This window comes from Podarcis liolepis (genome assembly GCF_965112155.1).
Source record: "Podarcis liolepis genome assembly, chromosome: 9".
In the NCBI taxonomy this organism is placed as follows: Eukaryota; Metazoa; Chordata; class Lepidosauria; order Squamata; family Lacertidae; genus Podarcis; species Podarcis liolepis.
The window spans coordinates 69,711,019-69,734,871 of NC_139564.1; the positions used below are offsets into that span (position 1 = coordinate 69,711,019).

A 23,853-nucleotide genomic window follows, 5' to 3' on the forward strand; every position below is an offset into this window, starting at 1 on the left:
ACATGAGCTCCCTGCTAAATGACACAGGGAGCGTACATGTATACAGGAGGCTATGCAGTTCAATGCTACTCTCAACGTGAGGACTGCAACAAGGACAGGCTTATAGGGATGTTATAGGGAGTGAGGGCAGTGAGCACAGTGCCACTCTCCCTCTAATGAAATGGACTGAACATCCAAAATAATCTAAACCCTCTAACAAGAAGAGGTGGGTTCTACTACCTGTGCCAATTACACAAATACAACTATTTATACAATTTATTCTGGGGAATGCAATGCAGACACAGAACCTTGCCTCTGCCCAACTAGATTCTATTTCAATAGCCATTCCTTTGCACAGATTCAAACCAGAAGATTAAGGAAACTTCCAGACGAAAGCAGAAATGCTGTCCAATTTCATGCTCCAAAGTCTGTGTCGCCCCTCCCTCCCCCCAATCCATACATGCAAAATCCTGTCCACAGCTAGCTTGGAAAGACATACAGACCTTGCTTGCCCAGGACAAATAAGGGAAAAATCAACAAGTGGGGTTGAAACATTCAATTCCCTTTATTTTGCTCATTGAAGCTGCATGTACTGCATGTTTTGTTTTTGCTTTTAAAGGAGGGGGATCGGGACATCACAGGAAATTGTCATACAGCGAGTTTGAAAACTACAACAGTACATAAAGAGATCAAGGGGGTGTCCAGGGAGGGCTCGTCTAATAGCTCGCTCTCCTTTGTTCAGTATAGTTTTTACCACTTTCTCCCTACTGTACACATTTTACAGTAGTTGCATCAGATCAGTAGTTTCACATTATTGAAAATGTCTGTCACATAGGTACAAATTTAGAATCATCACATTACATGGCTAGTCTAGGTCATTTATAGATCAGATCTTATACTACAGTGATTGAAGTTCCATTACAGCCATCCTAAAAGGACACATAATCATTGCCTACTGGAAGCTCACATCTAAAGGGATATAAAAAGGTTTTATTTTATTTTTTTCCAAACTGACCCAGCTCATTACACACTAACAGCAAAAACCACTCCTTCTGCGTTATGATCTTTGCTGGCAGGACAGCAGTGGTTTGGAGCCATTTTGCACCAATTGCTATTTTTCTCCCCCAATTTTGGACTCCCTCTGTTTGGATTCTGATCATTTTTGTGTTATGGAGGAATTGCTTTGTTATATCGCTTAGAAAGGCTATTGTTTCTAAGTACTGGTTCTCTTACCAGATATGGTACTTACCACAGCATGGGAGCAGAGGCAAAACATCTTCATCTAAAAAACATACAGATCTATGCTACAATTTGGCAACGTAGGATATGTGCAAATATGAAACGCCTTTTTGAAGAAGCGCTTGATGGGCTACCCACAGAGATTGTCCAACAATATATGTCCCGACCTGTAGTTGCTTGCAGTTATGCATGACTATTTGCGCCAGAAATGTGGATGTGAATGCAATGAGGAGAGATGGTATCTGAATTGAGATAGGCATCTGATAGGCACCTGCAGTTCCCTGTTCAACAAGAGATTTGTGTATGGCAGCGTGCTTCCCATGCAGAGATTGGACCGGATTGCTCTCCAACCACACAATCACATTAATTCCATATGTGCTTTGATACCGGCAAAGGAAGAACCATCTTCAAGAACAATATATTTATCAGGCCAGAAAGAAACGAAACCCTGAACTGTGACATAGCAGCTACCTGAAAACATAAGCACGCACATGTTTTTCTTTATGTCAGCAATCCAGGGCCAAATAGGATGTATTTAAAAATTGAATCACTAAAATTGAAAGGCAAAAATCGGCAATGCGTCTCATCCTTGAACACATGATATACTAAATATTGATTTCTTAAAAAATAATTTATTGCTTTAATTTTTTTTTCCTTTACAACAGAAGACACTCAAAATCCAGAAAGAAAAAAGCTGTAAACGTTTAGTTTGGCATTCACACAATCAAAAGTTAAAATACCTGTATCTTCAACCTACAAAGCAATGGATGGCAAGGATTACGCAGATTGACAGGGTGCGAAACAGAACTTGCGAAAAAGTTCTCTTTTTATTGCTATCTACCTACTGAGGAATACAAAGACGGAAAAGAGCAGGCATAGAACAGGACACAGTGGAATCTACTGGAAAACAATATGCTGGTGATAAAAATGAGGATAACTGTCAGACTCAGCTGCACTGATCATGGGACAAAATCGTTTCCCCTGCACTTTAGGGAAGGGGGGGAATAAATAGGTAGGTATGTTGTATCTTCAGAAGCAATCACTGCCAAACAATGGTAAGTGCTCCACTGAGACCATCCCTGTTTCAAATGTATAACTACACATGTCCCCTTCAGCATGGGAACCGTGTAGGCAAGCGCCTCGCCCATGGATAGTTCCTACCCCATGTGAGACTACCCCACACAGTGCATAGTTAAAACTATGAAACTGGTTACTGAAAGGTGTGGTGTTGGCTGTGAACCCAGACAGCTTGAAAAGGGGACAAATTGAAGGAACTTAAGGCTATCAATTGCTACCAGCGATGGCTCCAGGATAGCATACCAGTCACTGGAGGACAAGAGCAGAAGGCAGCTATTGCATTCACATCCCGCTTGCGGAATTCCTTTTTAATGACTGTGGCAATCAGGATTTAAGCTGAACTAGGTAAGACTTCTGTCTGATCTAGCAGCGATTCTAGGTTCTTAGTTAGTACCCTATCAGTGGCTACTGGCCATGGTAATTAAATGAAGCCACCAGGTTCAAAGTGTAGAACATAAGGATGGAAGAATTTTATCCAGCTCTCTCCCCTCTATCAGTTGACTTTTAAATGTTCAAATCAAATCAAATGCTTTTGAACAGCCAAAAGCTCAACCCCCCCCCTCCTTTCAAAGTATTCTGCCTCCGCCACACTCCCATTCATTCCTCCAGGACAAATGAGATCCCCCCACTTTTGCACTAGGGATAATGGGGCTTGGAATCAAGTTTCACCATCCACAGCAGGAAACGATGCCTGGAACATTATTTGCAACCAAAGAGCCTGTTCTGTTTTGCCACCTGCGGCCCCTTCCCCCAAAGCAAGGCTGCCCCGCCTCCCTTGGGGACAATCGAGGGACAAACCTGACCCAAATGGTTCCGTTCACATGTCTATTGTAGGTGTCAGGTCACACGAAGGGGGAGTGGCTCCCCCATGCTGTGTGCACAGTGGAAAGTAGGCACAGTTGATTACAATTCAGAAACCACTTCCGCTTTCAAGATTAAGTAACAAGCAGTTGTTACCATATTTTTGGTGCTGAGGTGTTAGTATCTCAGTACTGAAAAACATGGGATATGTTTCAATGTGCCTTTCCCCACTTGAATATGCATGCTGAGCAGGAACTGGGGCTCTTAATTATCAGGGTCGAGGGTTCAAGCCCCACATTGGGCAAAAGATTCTTGCATTGGGGGGGTTGGACTAGATGACCCTCAAGGTCCCTTCCAACTCTAGGACCTCCTCATACCCAAGTGCTAAGCATCTGGTCCAAAGATCCCTAGTTAATACTGCAGTGTATTCCACCTACTGCTATATATGCTTACTGGGTGGCTCAAGCAGGCAAATGGCTGCCCACCATCTCCACTGCCATCACACCATGGAGTGGGCATGTTCAAGGGCTCTGTGGTTGCAGCAGCCAGGTGCACAAGATCTAGATAAAATTCAACTGAGCGCTGCTTTCCCTTTTGCCTGCCTCTATAACAGCGGTTCTCAACCTCTGGTTCCCCACATAATGTTGGACTACAACTCCCATCACCCCTAGTTAGCAAGGCCAGAGCTCAGGGATGATGGGAGCTGTAGTCCAACAACATCTGGGGACCCATAGGTTGAGAACAGCTGCTCTATAATCGACTGCAGGGTGGCGCAATGAGCACTTGAGTCAATGGGAGGTCTGTGAACGACTCTCAAATCCCCACTGAATCCATTCTCTTCACTCATTTTCTTAGGGCTGGACGGGCACACAAGGCCTTCCATCCGCCACGGTAGCCCCTTTGGTTGCCTATGGATCTCTAGACGGAAAACAGGGATCTACTGAACCATATTGGGATTCTCTGGGTGCACTGGTGTGTCTGCCCATGTGGTGTCTAAAGAGTTTGGTTTGGGCAGGTCTGTATACATTCTTAGAGCCATAATCTCTCTGGGGAGATTTTCGTTTATTCTGTAAACAAGCAGTGAATGCCCTAAAGAGCAAACTTAAAAGGAGTAACAACCTTGCGATGGGTGTTTGACTTGAAATCCAATAGGGTAATTGACAGGAATGACTTGAATGGACAAGACATCAGTCATATGATGGCTGCACAAGTTAGTCTATTTTAGCTGCTTGCATTGTGCCAGCCCATAAACTTGCAAATGGATTCTACGATCCTGATACGATCTGAAGGCTCCCACAATGTCATGGGCACCTCTAAGGCCATATTAGTGCATAGTTAAAGAAAAAGAAGGAAGAATCACTGCTTCAGAAGGAAGAAAAAGCTAGATTTCACCCCCACCAAATGAAAATAATACATTTAGCAACCTGACAACCGGTGTGCATCCTACATAAAAATGTCCACTGGCCTTTTTATTATTTTAGTCACCTCATAATTTATAATAAATAGGTTAATCACAACCGATAAATATGCATCTTTAAGTAAACAAAGGAATGAAGAATTAGTGTTTATACAGAGGATGCGTACATTTCAAAATCATAGATAATCATTGAACTCTGCCAATGAACAGATTACTGGCTTCAAGAACAGTGTTCAGACACACAGGATTATTGTAAAAACCATAACTGTGCTCTGTACCACAGCAAATTTTCTTTATCAAATTAAAGTCACAACGATTAAAACAAAGTATCATTTTTAAAAAGATTTGTGACTTCTAGTTCCAAAACTATCATCGATACATAAAATAAAAACACTTCTTAATGATTTCCCATTTGAGAAGCTTCACATAAAATTATGGCATCTCCTAGAAAAAACTTTTAAATGAGAAAAATATCCCGCCCCGCCCCCATTAATAAATTTTGTTTATATAAAACAGCTAAAGAAAGAGGCACCCCCAAAAAATGTGGGAAAAAATATTGCAAAGGAGGTTAATGCCTTGTTGCCCAAGGTTAAGTTCTTGACAAAGGTATGATCCAGCCAAAGTTAAGTACTTTTGCAGTGCAATTAAGTATGGATCGGACTGCAGTCTCAAGCAAACGCAACTGAGAGATTTAAGTATGTGCCCAACTCCTCCAATGAAATGAATAGGACTTAGAGTTGCAGAGAGGCAAACTCCTGGTGGTTGCTTCTCTGCTAAGCGTTGCAACCTCCTCCTTGACTTTATGTCCTAAATTAGACATCCATCTGGAGGGCTCAGGGCTTTAATATCAAATGTAATACAAATATACGGAAATATATATCCAGATCCCTACACTGGCATACTGCGAAATACCGTGGGTAGACATTTTGTGGCATGGCAAAGGACAGACACAATTACGCCAGTCTAGCTAATCGATAACTTTTGTTTTTAACTTTGGCTGAATTCTGGTCAATGTTATTAGATAAGCTAATCAAAGAGGGGATGGATGATGTGCGTATAGCATCAATATTTTTGCACTCAACACGCACCCACACACACTTTTCTTTTTCTTTTACAATCAAATATATATAAGCGTTAAGTTCAGCTTTCTAAATATGTTAGTGTACAATATTGTTCTGCCCCATATAATTACATTTGAATATTCTTGATTAAGAAAAATTTCAGCAGTTTTTTTCTCTCCTTCTTAAAAGAACGCTGCATTTACAGTGCATAGCTGTAACAAAAAGAAGCATCGTCTTGTCATACGGTATGTACACAAAATAAAAATACTCCATTTAACATCTGTAAATACTTAACTACATTCATGAATGTAGTATATGATCTAACTGTACATCCACAACCCCCTCCAACCCTCCCCATAAGATTTGCCCTCAATGTTTTTGTAGCGTAACACCATGTCGGCTCATCGAAGGGAGAAAAACACCCAAGAAGCTGGCTGTTAATGAGGGTCTCGAAATTTCTCTATGTGAGATAAATGTTTTGGACGCTGACATGGATGTCACAATTAAAAAGACAGAACTTTAAAACGCTATGGAAGTTTTGAATCCTTCCACCATTTTCTGCCCTTCCCTTGCCTTCGTGAGAGAAGCACAATGAAAGATGGCGGACCGTGTGGATCTGTAGATTTCTTCAGGATTGTCGTCATTTTAAAACAACATGGCGTGAGAAGAAGCTTCTTGAATGAAACAAACAAACAAACAAAATCCCAAAACCTGCAGTGTGTCTCAGGTTGTCAGCAGCAGAAGTTTGAATTTGCTTCATTTTGAAAATGTTCTATGTACACAATTTTGGAGTTCGCATATATATTTTTTTAAACGTATCTCTATGGAACTGCTGCCATGTCAAATGGTTCTCGCTTGGCACTCTACAAAGATCAAAACCCTCACCCTCTTCACCCTGGAAAAGCAAAGTTGAGACTCAGGGGTACACAATTGCTCACACCAGACCCATTTTGCCTCTTCATTCCTTAAGCAGCTGTCCATGTAAACTATGTTTTTGTATATGGAGAGTGTGTGGAGTTAGGGAGAAATTTGTAAGCGTGACTTCTTCATTGTTCGTTATTGAAGGACTTGACGTCCATGAGGTATTCGCCATCCCTCCATTTTCCTTGGCCATGATGCACGTTACCTCCGCAAGCTTCGCTGTGCCTCTTTGAGTAAGCTGTCAAAATCCATGGAGTCATACTTGCTCTTGGTAGAAGCAGGATCAAAATCGTCTGAGTTTGAATCTGGAAGAAGAGACAGATAGGTAGAGTCGTGACTATTGTGATATGATTTTTTTATATAGAGAGAGTATCCTTGACGTGACACTACTGGCTGGTTTGCATGCAACTTTGGGAATGCAAATTGCACTAGGATTCATCAAGACTAGAGTCCAATCTGCAATGGATAACAATAACTAATTTGGCTACCTATTTGAGTAGTAGCCTAGCAACTATTACACATTCTTCATGCTATTTATCTGTTTGTTTGTTTTTTAAAAATATTTTTCATAATACAATAAGACAAAAGAAACTAATCTAAATAAAAACAAAAACAAAACAGCAGAGCAGAAAAAATAGAAAAAAAGAGGGAAAATAAAAAGGACTTCTGATTGTCTATCAGTTATATAAAATAAAATTTTCAAAATATTCACTCTTGAATGACATCACACTGTATGAGGAAATATTTTCAAAGTCTTTTGTATTCCCTAAAATATCACTGGTTCGCCCATTTCTATATATAGGGTGCCTACACTATTAATTTACTTCTTCTTAATTGCATTTCAGTTCAAAAATTACTTTGATAAAATCCACATTTATGGATACCTATTGGGTCCATAAATTACCATATAGCATGTAAAAAGGTAAAGGGACCCCTGACCATTAGGTCCAGTCGTGACCGACTCTGGGGTTGCAGCACTTATCTCGCTTTATTGGCCGAGGGAGCCGGCGTACAGCTTCCGGGTCATGTGGCCAGCATGACACAACCGATTCTGGCAAACCAGAGCAGCGCACGGAAACGCTGTTTACCTTCCCGCTGGAGCGGTACCTATTTATCTACTTGCACTTTGGCGTGCTTTCGAACTGCTAGGTTGGCAGGAGGAGGGACCGAGCAACAGGAGCTCACCCCGTCACGGGGATTCGAACCGCCGACCTTATGATCAGCAAGCCCTAGGCTCTGTGGTTTAACCCACAGCGCCACCCGCGTCTTACACACACTTACACATACACACAAACACACACACACACTTCAGCAGCAGAGCTACTCGTACAGGACTCTTACCCCAGTGAGATGGGATCTGGATATGTAAGCAAATGCTTACTACAAGCCCCTCAACAAAACCCCCTCTTAGCTTTAGTGCTGCATTTAATTCACAACATATTATGCTGTTTCCCACTTCTTAATGGGTCACAGTTATTCCTTGCAGAATGTTACAAGCCATTTTGTACACAAATTGTGGGCTCATCAGACGTACTGTTCTGGTGGTTCCATTAACTACAACCACCCTTTAGAAAACAGATTAGTTTAAAATAGATAATAAATTAGCTATATGTGTTCAGGGTTTCGCTATTCTACATTTGACTCATTCCCCCCCCCCCCCCTTAAAGGAAAGGGACAGCAATCTTTAAAACAAAAACTCGGAAAGGCATTCTGAAGTTCTGATGAGGAAAAGGTGTGAGGATACACTGACAACATGGAAAGCTCTTCCAGAACTAACCCCCAGTGATGGATAATGTTCAAGAAGGTCTCTTTAAGGCAGGTTATTTTATACCCTAGATGTTTTGAGATACTAAAAATGCCCCTGACTTCATCAATGTGGAAGATAAGTCAAGACTTCAATCTGTCTTTACTGGTTTTATCAGCCAATGTTTGAACAAATGATTTGCCACCTTTTATATTTTCATCACTGGGCCTCTATCTCTCCGGCAGTCAGCTGCCTTTCTGTGGGTTTACACTATCTATTTAGCCAGTGAAGTGAATTATAGCATATTCACTTTGAACAATGCATATCGCCTTTATCATTTAGACTCGGAGAAGACATCAATTGGCTAGGGGAAATATTGTTTTGTATTCACTTCCCGCATTACACAAAGGAGAGGGAGAGTGTACAAGATTTCAGACAGACAGAGGAATAGCAGTATGCTGAAATCTTAACGATCCTGGTCATTAATTTAATGTTTAAAAACCTCCACACAATTAGACTATTAAGGACGGCTACAAGTGTATCACACTTAATCCTATTTTTGGTAAAAGAGAAACATTTCCTATCCTCCTGCTTAACCTTTAATATTCAAATATATAGTTAAGAGAATTCATTATAAGAAAAAGGGTCTTTGGATAAACACATCTCAGAAGCCATTTATCAGGAGAGTGCTAGCTGCCTTATCTACAGGCGCTGCTATGGTGATGTATGAAATGGCTAAGGTCCAGGATGATAGGCAAGTAAAGGGTGAGGGACCCCTGGATGGTTAAGTCCAGTCAAGGGCAACTATGGGGTTGTAGCGCTAATCTTGCTTTCAGGCCAGTGTTTGTCCACAGACAGCTGGTCATGTGGCCAGCATGACTAAACTGCTTCCGGTGCAACAGGACACTGTGACAGAAACCAGAGCGCATGGAAATGCTGTTTACCTTCCTGCCGCAGTGGTACCTATTTATCTACTTGCATTGGTGTGCTTTTGAACTGCTAGGTTGGCAGGAGCTGGGATGCTCCTGGGAACAGGAGTTCACTGCGTCATGGGGATTCAAACTGCTGACCTTCCAATTGGCAAGCCCAAGAGGCTCAGTGGTTTAGACCACAGCGCCACCCATGTCCCCAGGTCCAGGATGCTATAGGGACTCCCTTCTTCCAAATGATGCTGCCTGCTTTCTGAGATCAGAAGGAGAGACCCTTCTCTGTATATCATCCATGGTGGAAAAACACCTGTGTCCCACCCTGTCCCATCTATGGTGGGATGAGAGGGAGGGCCTTCTCAGCGACTGCACCCAGATTATAAAACACCTGGCCCTGTAAAAATATGGTTGGCACACACCCTTTCCACCAGTTGTTGAAAAATGTGTTTTGATTTTAACTGATGACCTCATCTCGTTGGCTGTAATTTCAAATGCTGAAAGCCGCCGTGAGTGTTTTTTTTTCGTACCGGAAGCATTGGGCTATGAATGTTTTAATTTTTATTTTTAAAAAGTGGCTTTATCACAATTTGAAGGTGGTGAAAATATGAGCAGAGGGCGTGAGGATTAGCACATGTGTTTCAACCCTAGTGCGATGCTGCTATCTGAAGCCCACTAACTGCCCAAGTGCGGTTCTGCAGCGGTACAAAGAACACAGGCACAACTGAAATCTATGGTGGCAGGGAAACAACTTCACAACACTTTGCCACAAGCAGAGCTGGGCTCAGTGGCGTAGCGTGGGTTGTCAGCACCCGGGGCAAGGCAAGTAATTTGCGCCCCCTAACCTGTGGATTTGCGCCCCCTAACCCGTGGATTTGCGCCCCCTAACCCTAAACCCCAGATGTTGCGCCCGGTGCGGCCGGCCCCCCCTGCACCCCCCACGCTACGCCACTGGCTGGGCTCCCTTTTGCTGTCCCCACATGCTGAGAACTTTGAAATGGCAATCTTCCACATTGGCAAAAACAGACCTGAATTTGGTTTAGAAAGCACTTTTGAAACAACTGCAGCTACTTTTCAAACAAGGTCCTCTGAATTTAATTTTAATGTTTGTTCCAGCTTCAAAAATCATAGGAAGACCCTCGAGCAAACTGCAATTGCAGACCCTACATTCAGCACCCCCCCCCCAGAAGTAAATGCCATACCTAGGTCTGCATAGTTAGACTTGCAAAATTGCTTTTGTCCACAAAAATACAGTTCGAAGTCAGGTTCGTTGGCTCTGCGCAGTGTGTACCCATTTTCTAGAGCGGCAAAGGCATCACAAGTGTAGCGGTAAGTGATGAAACCATAGCTATCTCTGTAATTGAAAAGAAAACATGCTGTTGAGAATTACAATTAAAAAGTATTAATGCACGTCAACGTCACCATTTCCTAAGAAGCAAGAACTCTACAGGGGCTCACCTAGCGTAAATGCCAACACCACTGCGTCCATTCATCAGCACAATTGTCCTGTCAGCCAGCTAAATACTTTTTTTCTGGGACATGAAATCTCAACTATAGCAAGATGAATAAATAAGGGGGAAAGCGGGGGGGGGGGAGATTTTTTAAAACTTTAGCTTGACTTCTGACACAGCACTTTCTTGATGCCACGAACTTACAGGCATCTTCCTTTCTTTTTTAAATGTACAGGGGGTTACAAACACCTCAGGTTACAAACACCTCAGGTTACAGACACTTCAAGTTACAGACTCTGCTAATCCGGAAGCAATACCTCAGGTTAAGAACGTTACCTCAGGATAAGAACAGAAATTGTGCGGCAGGCCCCATTAGCTAAAGTGGTACCTCAGACTAAGAACAGTTTCAGGTTAAGAACAGACCTCCGGAATGAACTAAGTTCTTAACCAGAAGTATCACTGTACACACGGCCTAACAAGGAATAATCTTAAAGGCTAATCTCACCCATCATCCTGTAGATTTACTGTGCACTCCTCAATTTCACCAAAAACTTCAAACCGGTCTCTCAGTTCTGTTCGGGTCGTGTCAGGCCCAATTTTGCCCACATAAATTACACGTCGTTCTTCCTGTTGGAGAGGAGCACATGAAATAGCTTGTTTGAAAATACATATGTAAAATACATATATAAAACTGAGGTGATGTATAATTCTAATATTCTAGTTTAAGACCACCTAATTTGAAAGAGCAGATCCGCCTTTTATCTGTTTTGGGGTGGTTTGGCTGACTTGTCATTTGGCAATAGCATTAAATTTTGTGTTGTCTTTATTCTTTATTGTAGGGATCAGGTCTTTGATTTTTAGCATTTTGCATTTTTTTAAACCGACTTTTATCTGTGCTGCAAGACACTAAAAGGCTGTGTATAAATTCTTCTTATGTAAAAATTAAATTTAATATATAAATTTTAAAGTGCTAAATCCCTTTGTCTAGAAAAAAATTGGGCTGTAGAAATTGTAGCAGATTTGTACACTCCTAAAAAATGGAATGAGCTGTAGGGTGAGCAAGTTTGGTCTGACTAACTCTCCATGAGCATGTTTTGTTGGCATCCTTCTGTCTCATGAGAAGAGTGTGCCTTCAGGGGTGCTGGAGAGTTTTACAATGCCTGCTGCAGTTGTAGAGACTGATACAGGACAGCCATGTTTTACTGCAGGTGGAGCAGATGAAGCCGTCTGGTTGTGCTGCTACAGATGCACAATGGCGTTTGTTCTCTCTTAATTCCTTCTAATGGTCATTCCTCCTCTGGTCACTCTTGTGGATTCACAACCTGATTGGCTCCAGACACTGTGTTTTTCTGCAAGGGATTCCCACACAATGTAGTTGATATTGCCAGCCAGTGGAGTCGCAACGGGGGGGGGGGGCGTGTCTGCAGGGGTGAGAAGAAGGCGCCCTGCAGTGGCTCGCCGTAGCGTGAGCAGCCATTGTGCTGCCACTGCCGCATATGGAGAATCCTTCATTCGCGGCTTGAGCCGTGAGCAGAGGATCCCAGTGCCGCTGGCAAACCACTGTGTACAGCGCATGTGCGATGTCACTACGTACGGCGCATGCATCATACATAGCAGGTGCGCCCTACATAGCGACGCCCCGCCCCAGGTGTCCCGACGCCTTCGTTCACCCCTGTTACCAGCTTCATATCACATTTGCAGACAATTTTGCAAAGCAGAGTTGATCTGTCAACGGGCCTGGTTCCTGAAGCCAGCTCCCCATAGAGAATGTCTTTGGGGATCTTGTCAACTTCCATTCTGTGGACATGACGAAGCCAGCATAGATGTCATTGAGACTGCAAACATGATGGGGATGTGGGCTTGGGAGTACACATCTTTGTTTGAGACTCCACCGTGCCATGTGATGCCCAAAATCTTCCTGACGCAGTGTGAAGTAAAACAAACTCTGATACCGTGGGGTGGGGGGTATCGGAAAACCTATGTGCATGTGTTCACAACTCTACACTTCTGGTCCCTTAGCTAACATAGAACTCTATTCATCCCTAGCTACCAGGACCATTGGCCAAGGTTGATGGAGCTGTAGTCCAACAACATCTGGAGACCCAAGTTTGAGAAAGCTTGGCGCTGTGGCGGATGCGGGTGGCGCTGTGGGTTAAACCACAGAGCCTAGGACTTGCCGATCAGAAGGTCGACGGTTCAAATCCCTGCAATGGGGTGAGCTCCCGCTGCTCAGTCCCTGCTCCTGCCAGCCTAGCAGTTCAAAAGCACATCAAAGTGCAAGTAGATAAATAGGTACCGCTCCGGCGGGAAGGTAAACGGCGTTTCCGTGTGCTGCTCTGGTTTGCCAGAAGCGGCTTTGTCATGCCGGCCACAGGACCCGGAAGCTGTACGCCGGCTCCCTCGGCCAATAAAGCGAGATGAGTGCCACAACCCCAGAGTCGGTCACGACTGGACCTAATGGTCAGGGGTCCCTTTACCTTTACTTAAGGTTCTAGATAGCACAAGGAGTCTCCACTTCCCAGTTCACAGAGCGCAACAGGGCTGGGATGAGTGCACTCAGTCCATGTGTCGAATTCATGGAGAGAGGCAACAATGGCAACATCATATTGAGGGGTAAGTCTCAGTAGAATTACCAACATATGGTATAATGTGTCAGGAACATGTAAGCATGGTCTCTGTTTCCATTTCATACTCCTTGACTTTATTTTAGGTTGTGTTTGCTCCTAATGGCCCTGCCTTGAAATAGGAGGATTCAGCTCATAAATCTGGGAACAGTAAAGATTTGCACATGTTCTGCAATATTCCTCCCCCCCCCCATCACACACAAATGTCTTAACAAAACAAAACTTAACTGCGCTGAACCACTTGATAAGAAACAATTTGGTTGACACTAGCTATTGAACCAAAATGACTGACCAGATGGAGCATAACGTAACAGCAGACTTTCTAATACACTTCATTTCAGATAATATATCTGGATTGGAAGCGGGGGGGGGGGAAGACCCATAATGTTTCATGCACCAACATTGAAAACGTAATAGAGCTATGTGATGGGAATAAATACTGCATATGCTCCACGAGATTTGTCACGAGTGTGATTATTTTTGGCTTCTATTTCCCCTTCTTCTCTTTATTTAGGCTGCGACAGATAACCCTGCTAAAACCGAACCATTAAAAAAATAAAAAAAAGCTTGGTGAAGTACAATTAAGGGAATAAGTAAAAACGACCAAGGCACAGAAATTCAAATTTGAAACTGAAATGCACCATATGTCCTCCAGTATGCGAGAGCGGCAAAAGATTCCACTAACTATTCCCTTAAACGGCATGCCATTGTGCCCACAGATTGGGAGGCATAGTTTGCATTTCAACTCTTACATGGCTTTTCATAATTCCAAGAGGGTTACAGTGGCTTTCTTTGCTGTTTCTCTGATATGGGGCCATAAATTTGCAAGGGTGAATAGAAGCAATACACAGCTAAGCAGCAAACAGTGTGGCCCCACTGCTTGTTCCTACTAAACTAGTAATATACGCCAGCTGACGATAGAGGTTCCATTTAACTCCTAGCTAATAGCCTAAACCACAAGCCTAGGGCTTGCCGATCGGAAGGTCAGCTGTCCGAATCCCCGCAACGGGGTGAGCTCCCGTTGTTCGGTCCCTGCTCCTGGCAACCTAGCTGTTCGAAAGCATGTCAAAGTGCCAGTAGATAAATAGGTACCAATCCAGTGGGAAGGTAAACGGCGTTTCTGTGCACTGCTCTGGTTTCGCCAGAAGCGGCTTAGTCATGCTAGCCACATGACCCGGAAGCTGTACGCAGGCTCCCTCGGCCAATAAAACAAGATGAGCGCCACAACCCCAGAGTCGTCTGTGATTGGACCTAATGGTCAGGGGTCCCTTTACCTTTACCTAATAGCCTTTGATAGCCTACCACCCATGAATATGCCTGAATCCCTTTTAAGGCCACCTAAGTCAGTAGCCATCATAACATATAGTGGCTGTGAACATTCATGCCTCCTATACCCAAGAAATCAAGATAACGTACATAGAGTTTCCAGGATGTTTCCTGTCCAGGCGCTGTTCAGATGCAAAGTACAGTGGTACCTCGGGTTACAAACACTTCGGGTTACAAACTCCGCTAACCCGGAAGTCGTACCTCGGGTTGAGAACTTTGTCCCAGAATGAGAATGGAAATTTTGCGCCGGCGGCAGCAGGAGGCCCCATTAGTGAAAGTGCACCTCAGGGTAAGAAATGTTTCGGGTTAAGAACGGACCTCCGGAACAAATTAAGTTTGTAACCCGAGGTACCACTGTCTCTTAGTTTCAGCAAAGTTGCTGCACTGTGTCGCTTCATTATCCTGCTCTCTTTTGTACTTGTTCTAGAAATTATTTTTAAAAAATAGCAAATGCAAGGGAAGATCCTATTTTTCAGCAAAGAGGAATTTATAGAAACATCTGAAGTTCTCTTTCCAACTTCAGACAAGTTTTAAGGTCATCTTGCTTTGATGCATCTGCCAATGTTTGATGGCCATGCATGTTTCCAAGAGATTATCCAGATCCCCTATCCCAGCACCCACACATGGCTGCTTTTAGCAAATGAAAAAAAGTTAGACGATGCATGCATGCCCCTCTTTTATCTGGGTTCTTAAGAGTGCATACTCTGAAGAGCTGGTAACACTAACAGTAGGAGCAGTATGGTCTCACGCTGCATTGGTCCACATCACCCTGCTCTGGTAATCATCATCATGAATCTATTGCAGTCATACCTCATGTTATGGCCACTTCAGGTTATGTGTTTTTGGGTTACGGACCGCGGCAAACCTGGAAGTACCGGAACGGGTTTCACCGCTCGCACATGCGCAGAAGCGCTAAATCATGCTTTGCGTATGCGCAGAAGTGGCGCTTCAGGATGCGAATGCTGTGGGTTGTGGACGTGCCTCCGTCACGGATTACGTCCGCAACCCGAGGTTCCACTGTAATTGCCTTATACAAAATCATCTCAAGGCAATGTACAATAGACACACAGACACACAAATAGTTAAAAATGCAGATAAATTTACAACAAAACGAAAACCACACAAATTAGACACTTGTGGCAAAGACCTGTTTATCTAAGCTGGGAAGGTTTGTCAGAACAAAAATGTCTTCAATTGTTTCCAGAAAGTGTAGTTCCAGATGTTTTGGGACTACAATTCCCATCATCCCTGACCACTGGTCCTGTTAGCTAGGGATGACTGGAGTTGTAGTCCCAAAACATCTGGAGGGCCGAGGTTGCCTATGCCTGGTGTAGATCGTAGGAGCCTGTCATATCTTGACAGTAATGCTGTTCCACAGAACAGGGGCTGCCACACTTAAAGCCTTGCTCTGAGTTACTGTGGAGTGGTGGGGGGGGGGGGGAATTGTGCAGATAATGTTTTCACGCCTGCAGGCAGGGATATGAGTACGGGAAGTAACCAGGAAGAGAGGGATGTAGGCAAAATTTTGGGGTTTGTCTTTATGTTTAAGAATCTACCCATTTCTGTTTCATTCGTTGGTGAATAAGCATAGCAATCCTGTTACAGTGGTGCCCCACAAGACGAATGCCTCGCAAGACGGAAAACTCGCTAGACGAAATAATAATAATAATAATAATAATAATTTATTATTTGTACCCCGCCCATCTGGCTGGGTTTCCCCAGCCACTCTGGGCGGCTTCCACAGAAACCAAAAAACACTAAAATATCATACATTAAAAGCTTCCCTGAATTTTTCCGTTTTGGAGGTGCTTCGCAAAACGAATCTCCTATGGGCTTGCTTCGCAAGACGAAAATGTCTTGCGAGTTCCTGCAGGTTTTTTTTCCTCCCCCCCTTTTTTCTAAGCCGCTAAGCCGCTTATCAGCTGATCCGATAAGCTGATAAGCCGCTAAAAGCCGCTAATAGCGCTAATCCGCTAATCCGTCAATGGGCTTGCTTCACAAGACGAAAAAACCGCTAGACGAAGAGAATCACAGAACGGATTCTTTTCGTCTTGCGAGGCACCACTGTATTTCCCAAAACATTTTTTGCTGCCTTATGCTATTTCGGTCAACCTTCAGCTGAAGTTAGTAGCGTGAGGCAGAGGAACATAGAATGCTGTCTTATACTGAGTCAAAGCACTGCCTACAGAGATTGACAGTAGCTATCCAGGGCTTCAGGCAAATCTCTACCTGGAGATTCTAGAGACCAAACGTGGGACCTTCTCTACACAAAGCAGATTCTCTGCCCTTCAGCTACAGCCCTTCCTGCTCACTTGACCTCCCAAGAGGTGAGTCGCTGATGCTTATCCAGAGGGAGAGGGGGAAGTGGCAGGAAGGTCAGCGCAGTGCAAAGGCATTGGTGCAGCCAGTCCATTGCTCCTGCTGGTGTGTTTGCACTGCACTGAGCTCGCCACTTCACATCTCCACCTCTCCCTCAGCTGTCAGGAGGTCAGGTGAGCAGTGCCACTGCCCCAGCACACTGTCTGGAATTGGAAATGGTGCAAAGCTAGGGTCTTGATGGTGGCGCTTACCAAAAAGAAATTCATTCTTTTATAGTGTAATGTGAAATTGCCAAAAGAAAACGAAAACAACAACAACAACAACGGCATATGCTCTCTGTCGGAATACCTTAGACCTCACTCAACAAATGACAGCTGAAATATTTTTCAAAGACATTTTTGAAGGCGCATATGTGAAAGCTTTCACAATCTGCATGTTGCCACTATAGTCTATCTCCCAATGCTTGGCTGACTTGTATTATTTCTTAAAATCATAGAAATGCAGAGCTGGAAGGGACCCTAAGGATCATCTAGTCCAATCTGCTACATGCGGAAATATGGGGGCTTGTTCAACGGAGTTCATCTTGCTTTGGGTTCTGAGTAATTTTCAAAAATGTGTCTCAAGTCCCAAACGTAAAATATGCTGTTAAGTTGCTACCACTGCCTCGTGTTATCTGCTTTGTCAGTGTGGTGTCAAAACCACAACATTACACAGGTTGGGCGAGTGGTGTTGGTGAAGAACAATCACTAGCAAATGTCCCTTGCAGCCCATAGGAAGGCTCTTTCAAAACATTCGTGTAGCACACCTGAAAATGTTTGTTCATCTAAAGAAGGGAAGCCAACCCTCTAGCTGTTGTTGGGTTCCGACTCCCATCAACCACAAGAGCCATCAGGGTCAGGGATGCAACCCAAGACCTCAAAGGGACCACATTTACTAACCTTGCTCCAAAGAAATGGCATAGCCCAACAATGTAGCTCAAATTTAGTCTTCTCAAAACTTCTAACCAGATATAAATGGAGCCAGGCCTTGCTCGAGCCATTAGGAAAATCAGAGCTATTGTACTATTGCTTCAAAGAGGCATACAAGGTCAATGGAGGAATGTCAACATCTCGGTGGGGGAGCGCATGGGACAAGAGGTCATACAAGGGCATGTTGTAACTCTTTACAGTGATATTTCTCCGGCCTCACGCAGCCAGCCAACTATTTGCAGCAATAACGAATCCCAACACACACACACACCCCTAGCAAGTCCTGTTTTAAACCTAATGTATAGCTTTTGTGTCACCACGAAACCTTATGCCAATACTCTGCATTTATCCAATGACTCACTGCCAGGGGCAAATTTACACAAAGACTGAAACTGGTTGAAAAGCTATTCCTTTTCTTGGGAAACTTTAGTTCTGTGAGGGAGCAAAGGGTCTCTAACGAAGTTAAGAGTCACCCAGATTCTTCAAGGGATGCAACGGCATTGAAATAAGCAAACAACTGCCTTAACTTTGTAGCACACATATGCCCCAAGACAAACATCTTAGGACAAAGCACATTTTTGTCTGCATTACAGAAGTTGCTGCTTCTATGGCAGATTTATATATTTCTATACATCCCATATGCTACGAAAATTTAAGCTACTTTGCTGCTTACTATCCATGACAAAGCCCTTTTCTAATATGTCTTCTAGTGGCTACAGAATGTAGAAAGTGATGATTTACAGTAGCTTTAAAATATTACATTTTAAAGGCAAAGTGAGCATTGAAATGAAAGCACAACTGGAGCAAAGGAGATCAGAATTACTGAGAAATGCATGTGAAGAGATTAGTGTGTGTGTTTTGTTTGTTCCATTTAAGGAGAAAAAAGACAGAGAAAAGGAGTATAAAACAAATCTCTTCCAAAATGAAAGTTATCTGCATAGTGCTTACAATTGCTTTCTGCCTCTGTCTCTCTCTTTGTTTGGCCCTTTCAGTTTCCCGTTTTTCATATTCTTTGCGGTATTCTTCCCTCTTCAGCCTTTCATGCTGATATTCCTCATAGCTGTCATATCTAGGAGACATAACTTAATCATTAAAATCAAGTGCCTGAATTTCCCAGAGGTACAATGAATAATAAAGATTGGGTGTGTTGTTCTTTTGACACATGCAAAAAGAAATATAGGTTAAAAATGCGAGACGTATAAATATGGGATGCTACACTACCTGGGTCTATGGCTATATGGCGATCTGGATCGGGATCTTGAATACAAGGGAGAACTTCTATATGCCAGGGGTCTACAGTGACTGGACTCATGATAGTAGGAAGATCTGTTAGAAGAAATAAAAAAGAACATTTGTCACTGATTGTAAAGGATGAGTTATCCCCAGCTTCCTACGGCTCACATCAATAGCTTCTTTCTATCTGCTGATAAGGTTTTGTCATAATATGTGCATTTCTTAGCCACCTAACAACAAAATATGCATCGCCTTGCTAGCTCAAGGGTCCAACTTGTCTAAGATTCTGACTCCAGCAATGGCAAGTTATGTGGCTCCATTTTGACATACAAGTCAGGCTCTGCGTATTGAGAGATCATGGGGACTCCACTTAGCTTATCAGAGCTCCTATCCTTTAAGAGACTTATCTTCCGCAAATTTCAACTGATTCTTTTAAAAAAAATAATAATTCAACAACCTCTAAGTTAGTTGGCCATCAGTACATGTTACGGGAATGAATTCCATAATTGTGTGGGAAAGTATTTCCTTTTGTCTGCCGAAGTGATTTATTTTCTCTCTGCAAATTCTTTACTGAGATAAGAATAGATGACTGAGTTAGCGACTGTCAGCCTCGTTTCGTATGAACTGTAACTAGCTTAGCATCGGAGAGGTTGCTGATAAAAGGTTAGCACAGCAACTTCCTGCAAGCGGGCAGTCACAGCCCATCACGCCGCTTGTTACTGCTCAGAAGCTTTCTTCCAGTACACTACCTTGAGGAGGATCTACTGCACGGCGACCTTGATCTCGATCGGGAATATGGAGAACGGGAACAAGACCGGTGCTGAGGAAAGGACCTTGATCGAGAACGTATCCTTTGGAATCTTTGAGAAAGGAAGGATTTGGGTGGAGACACTGAATCTCTGCATGGAGAGTTAAGAGATGAGCAAGAAGCCGACAGGTCAAACAATGAGTAGGCTTGCGTCCCATCCCACGACCAGCACAGTTTGTCACTTTCATCTTCGCTGTCATCGAAAAGACCTTCCATTGTTAGTCCTGAATTTATAAACATAGGTAGCTTGGAGAATTGTTCGTCACTATAATTGCCGTTGTCCCTCAGTGCACTGGTTTTAGTGGTCTCCTCCTCAAAAACAGCTTGGCTAGGGTGACCAAAATGCTTATTGAGTTCGGCCCGGATTTCCTGGTCTTGGAGCTGTTTCCGGCTGTTGCACTGCAAATCCTGCCTGTTCGCCTGTGAAGTCTCTCTCTTGTACTGGTCACATTGTTCGAAAGAAGAACAAATATGGCACCACCGCTCAGGCAAGCAGCCTTTCAATTGGACTTGTCTGGACTCCTCAAGCTCCTGGGATAGGTTGATGCGTATTTCTGTTTTCGAATTAACAGACTGACAGTAGTCATGGTCACCAAACAGCCGCAAACCAGGCCGCTTTGTCTTCCTCTCCTCATGACCGACAGACAGCACAGTTGTTTTACTAAGCTGTGCATACAGCTCTGACTGTTCCGGACCCTTCCGAACTAAGTTATGTCCTTGAGAGCTGGAAGACTCACTGCAGCGCGGTTTTTTGGAAGGTGGCATAACAGTCTTGCATGACGACTTTGGCTTTGGTGAAGTCTGAAAAGGGTTGTCTTGGTTGGCTTTGTGAGGAGGGGTTGTAGGCGGAGTTAGGCCTAAGAGGAAAGCAAAGCAAAAACCAACCAAAGTTGGTTAGCATGTGGGTTCTACCCTAACTTTACCCAAAACACCTTCATGAGGCCCCCTCCTGTCGCTTCCCTGAAACATATCCTCAAAACCCATATTTTCCACAAAACCTTTGCCACAACCCCTTATTCACCTATTTTATGTGCATGCAACTACACCGAACACACAATCTTCTCTAGTTCACCCTGGCTTCCATCTTGCTCACCTCCCGCCATCGACTTCCCCAAGTTGAAATTTAGATAGTCAGAATCTCAGAGGAAAAGATTTATCATCTTGTTGCTACTCTGTAATGTGTTATGAACATTGAGGGTGCTATATACGTAAAGAAATCATGTTCATTAAAATGAATGAATGAAGCAAGCAAGCAAAGACACACACACACACACACACACAACTAAAAACAAAACAATGCTTTTATTTACCCCTTGCAACATAAAAAGTGATGCTGATGATACTAAAAGTCCCTTCTGTTATTACCTTTAGTGGTGTGGAATAGCTGCAGCATGGATCCTGCTTGCACCACTTGGTAATGTCACGAAGTCCTAGATCACAAGGCAGAAGCGAATGTTGTGGTTCCTTTCCACACCAGCATTGTCCCCCAAAGTAACTGGAGAAACACTGGCATGAGAAGAACCAAATCATGGGCTCCTCCCACATGGCCTTGGTCTTCAATACTACCACAGTGATGTGGGAGGGGCATGCATTCCTATGGCTCCAAAGTTGCTTAAAAGAAGCGCTCTAAAAAGGGCTTCCGAATGTTTGTCAGCACAGGCCAAACCAGAAGCTTCTTTAACTGTGCATGGGGAAGGGATCCTTATCTCTTCCCTCCCCAGCCTCAATCACAATGAAAATCATCCCAATACTGCAAAAGGCATTGCAAAAAAAACCCCTCCAAAAATCTACCATGGGTATCAATGGAAGCTTTTTTTCTTATTTGCTTAATAAATTATTATTATTATTACCACATGGGGGAAATCAGTTTTCATCAAGATTGTGGCTGGGGGTGAAGGGGCAATCCTCTCTTCTCCATATGACACAGATGAACTGAGAATTGGGGCCCACACGCATAGCATTATTTAAGAAAACAACAGCAGATGTGATTGGTAAGCACACAGCTAAAATAATGTCTAAGGAATGTTTATTCCTTCAAACATCAAAACTAAGATGCATCAAACACTATTGGAAGGGGGGTGGATTTTGATTTTATTAATTAATTTTCTGATCAGGTTTCTGGACTATTTGGGTGTCCTCTCAATAGAGAGAGAGTTTGAACTAATTTCAGTGGCATTCATTATACAAAGTTGACACTGTAAATTGTAGATTTAAACTGTAAATCTAAAACACCGTCACAGTCTTCTCCACCCAATCCAACTATTTTTAAAACTAAAACAATCTAGATGACAGAAACATGGAGTACTTCAGTAATAGACAACACAAAGAGATACAAGACCTAAAACTGGCCATACAATCTGTAGCAATGATTTAGGTCTGCAGAGCTCAATAATTCAAGAAACCCTTGCTAATATACAAATAATAAAATATTGGAAACAACAAGGTTCTTCAAAAACACTGTTTTTTGCTGGGGGGTGGGAGCGGGAGGGGTGGGGAGGAACAGAACAATAGTGAAACTGAAACGGCAACTAAATACTCAAATGCCAATGAATATTACAAAGGAGAGGCTGAAATTTACTTTGTGTTGAGCAAATAGAGGATTAAGTAAATAAAGAGGAGACAAATGTCAGATCAATAACTACCAGGTTCCCCCGCTCTCCCCGCACACTATGATGTGAATTTACTATGCCAGATCTCTTTGCAGAGATGAAAGATCACACACAGCCACGCTGAACCACCTAGAATGAAAGAAGGCAAAGCTTTCATCCCACTGCTGATAGTTTTGTGTAGCGGATGTCTGCAACTCTTTTTGAGTTTCTTTCAGGTTCTATAAAAGATTATGTTAATCGAATGATTTTTAAAAAACAAAATGTTGGGAACTACATCTTCCTAGCTGAGAGGCAAGTTAACTGAGAAGCTAAGTTGGGTAATGAAACAAGTTGTTTTTCTTTCTTTTTTAAGGAGGTTCCGAAATTTGCATCGATGGAAATGTTCACTGAACAGTCAAATAGTGTCCAGGGGTAATTTAAGTATTGTTCTTCCTACCAACAGCATAGGATTGGCTTAAATAAAGCTGTTCAGAATTGTATTTAACTCTGTTGTTTTAGTTTTACAGTGTGGAATCTGAAGATCTCTAGTTCAGATAGGCAAATTCAAAGAGGAACAGAGGTGTAACGTTGGCAAAATAAGACAAAAACCCATTCCGCACAAACCTCAGCCATCACCTACAGCATTCCAATTGCCAGTAACACAGAGAACAGCTGTCAGAAATGTTCAGTTTCAAGAGCAACACGTAAGCATCTCACTGACTTGGAGGCATCCAAGGTGTGTCTCAATACACCAAGCCACCACATAACAGCCCAAGGCCTCTGGGTCCCTAACAATAATCCACCAAACTGCACAGCCATGTTGTCACTGCTGCGGGTAGTGTGCCCAGCCCAAGACATTTTGGCACCTGAGGCAAACCACGAAATGGAGTCCCCCCTGCCACGGAAGATGTGGGGACTTATAGCCTACATCAGGAACAAGGGGGTCTAGTTTAATCCCTCAAGATGCAATTTTAAGGTCTGTGAAAGGAACTGCGCTGACAAATGGAGGGAACAATATTGTATTGCATCAGGAATGTTACCTCAACAGAGGTATGATCAACCACTGATCAGTGTCAGGCCAAAAGAGAGACAGTGAGAAATGTGTATAATCTGCAGAAGACAGAGCACTAGTCCAAAGGAACTCTCTTATCCTTCAGTGAAAGAATTGGTTCTGCTTTTTCTAATTTTTTTGCTGATGCTCCCCAAAACATTTTAATATTTTATAGATGTTTTTGCTGGTCAGTTTGAGCCAAACTGAGCAAAAGATGTGAAACCTACAGGTCCTGCAATGCAATTACATATTTCTGGTTATTTGGCTTTTTTTTTAACATTGGTAATGTGGTGTTTGGAGAAAAGCTATTTGTTGATGAAGGT

The 23,853-nt window shown here is 43.1% G+C and overlaps 1 protein-coding gene across 11 annotated transcripts in view; it reads right to left on the reverse strand.

Annotated features, from left to right (window-relative positions):
• Nucleotides 1-525: 525 nt before the first annotated feature.
• The window catches only part of PPARGC1A (PPARG coactivator 1 alpha), a 651,951-nt gene continuing 628,623 nt past the window's right edge, over nucleotides 526-23,853 (reverse strand). For 7 of the 11 annotated variants that reach the window (XM_083460443.1, XM_083460447.1, XM_083460446.1 and 4 more), the window contains 6 exons: nucleotides 19,833-20,748; nucleotides 19,072-19,176; nucleotides 18,799-18,919; nucleotides 11,119-11,240; nucleotides 10,365-10,516; nucleotides 526-6,800 (listed from right to left, as the gene is read on the reverse strand). In XM_083460443.1, the coding sequence (XP_083316569.1) occupies nucleotides 6,697-6,800; nucleotides 10,365-10,516; nucleotides 11,119-11,240; nucleotides 18,799-18,919; nucleotides 19,072-19,176; nucleotides 19,833-20,748 (1,520 nt within the window). In that variant the 3' untranslated portion in view covers nucleotides 526-6,696. The remainder of the gene's footprint in view (nucleotides 6,801-10,364; nucleotides 10,517-11,118; nucleotides 11,241-18,798; nucleotides 18,920-19,071; nucleotides 19,177-19,832; nucleotides 20,749-23,853) is intronic. The other 4 variants (XR_014516002.1, XR_014516003.1, XR_014516004.1 and 1 more) reach the window with 2 other exon arrangements.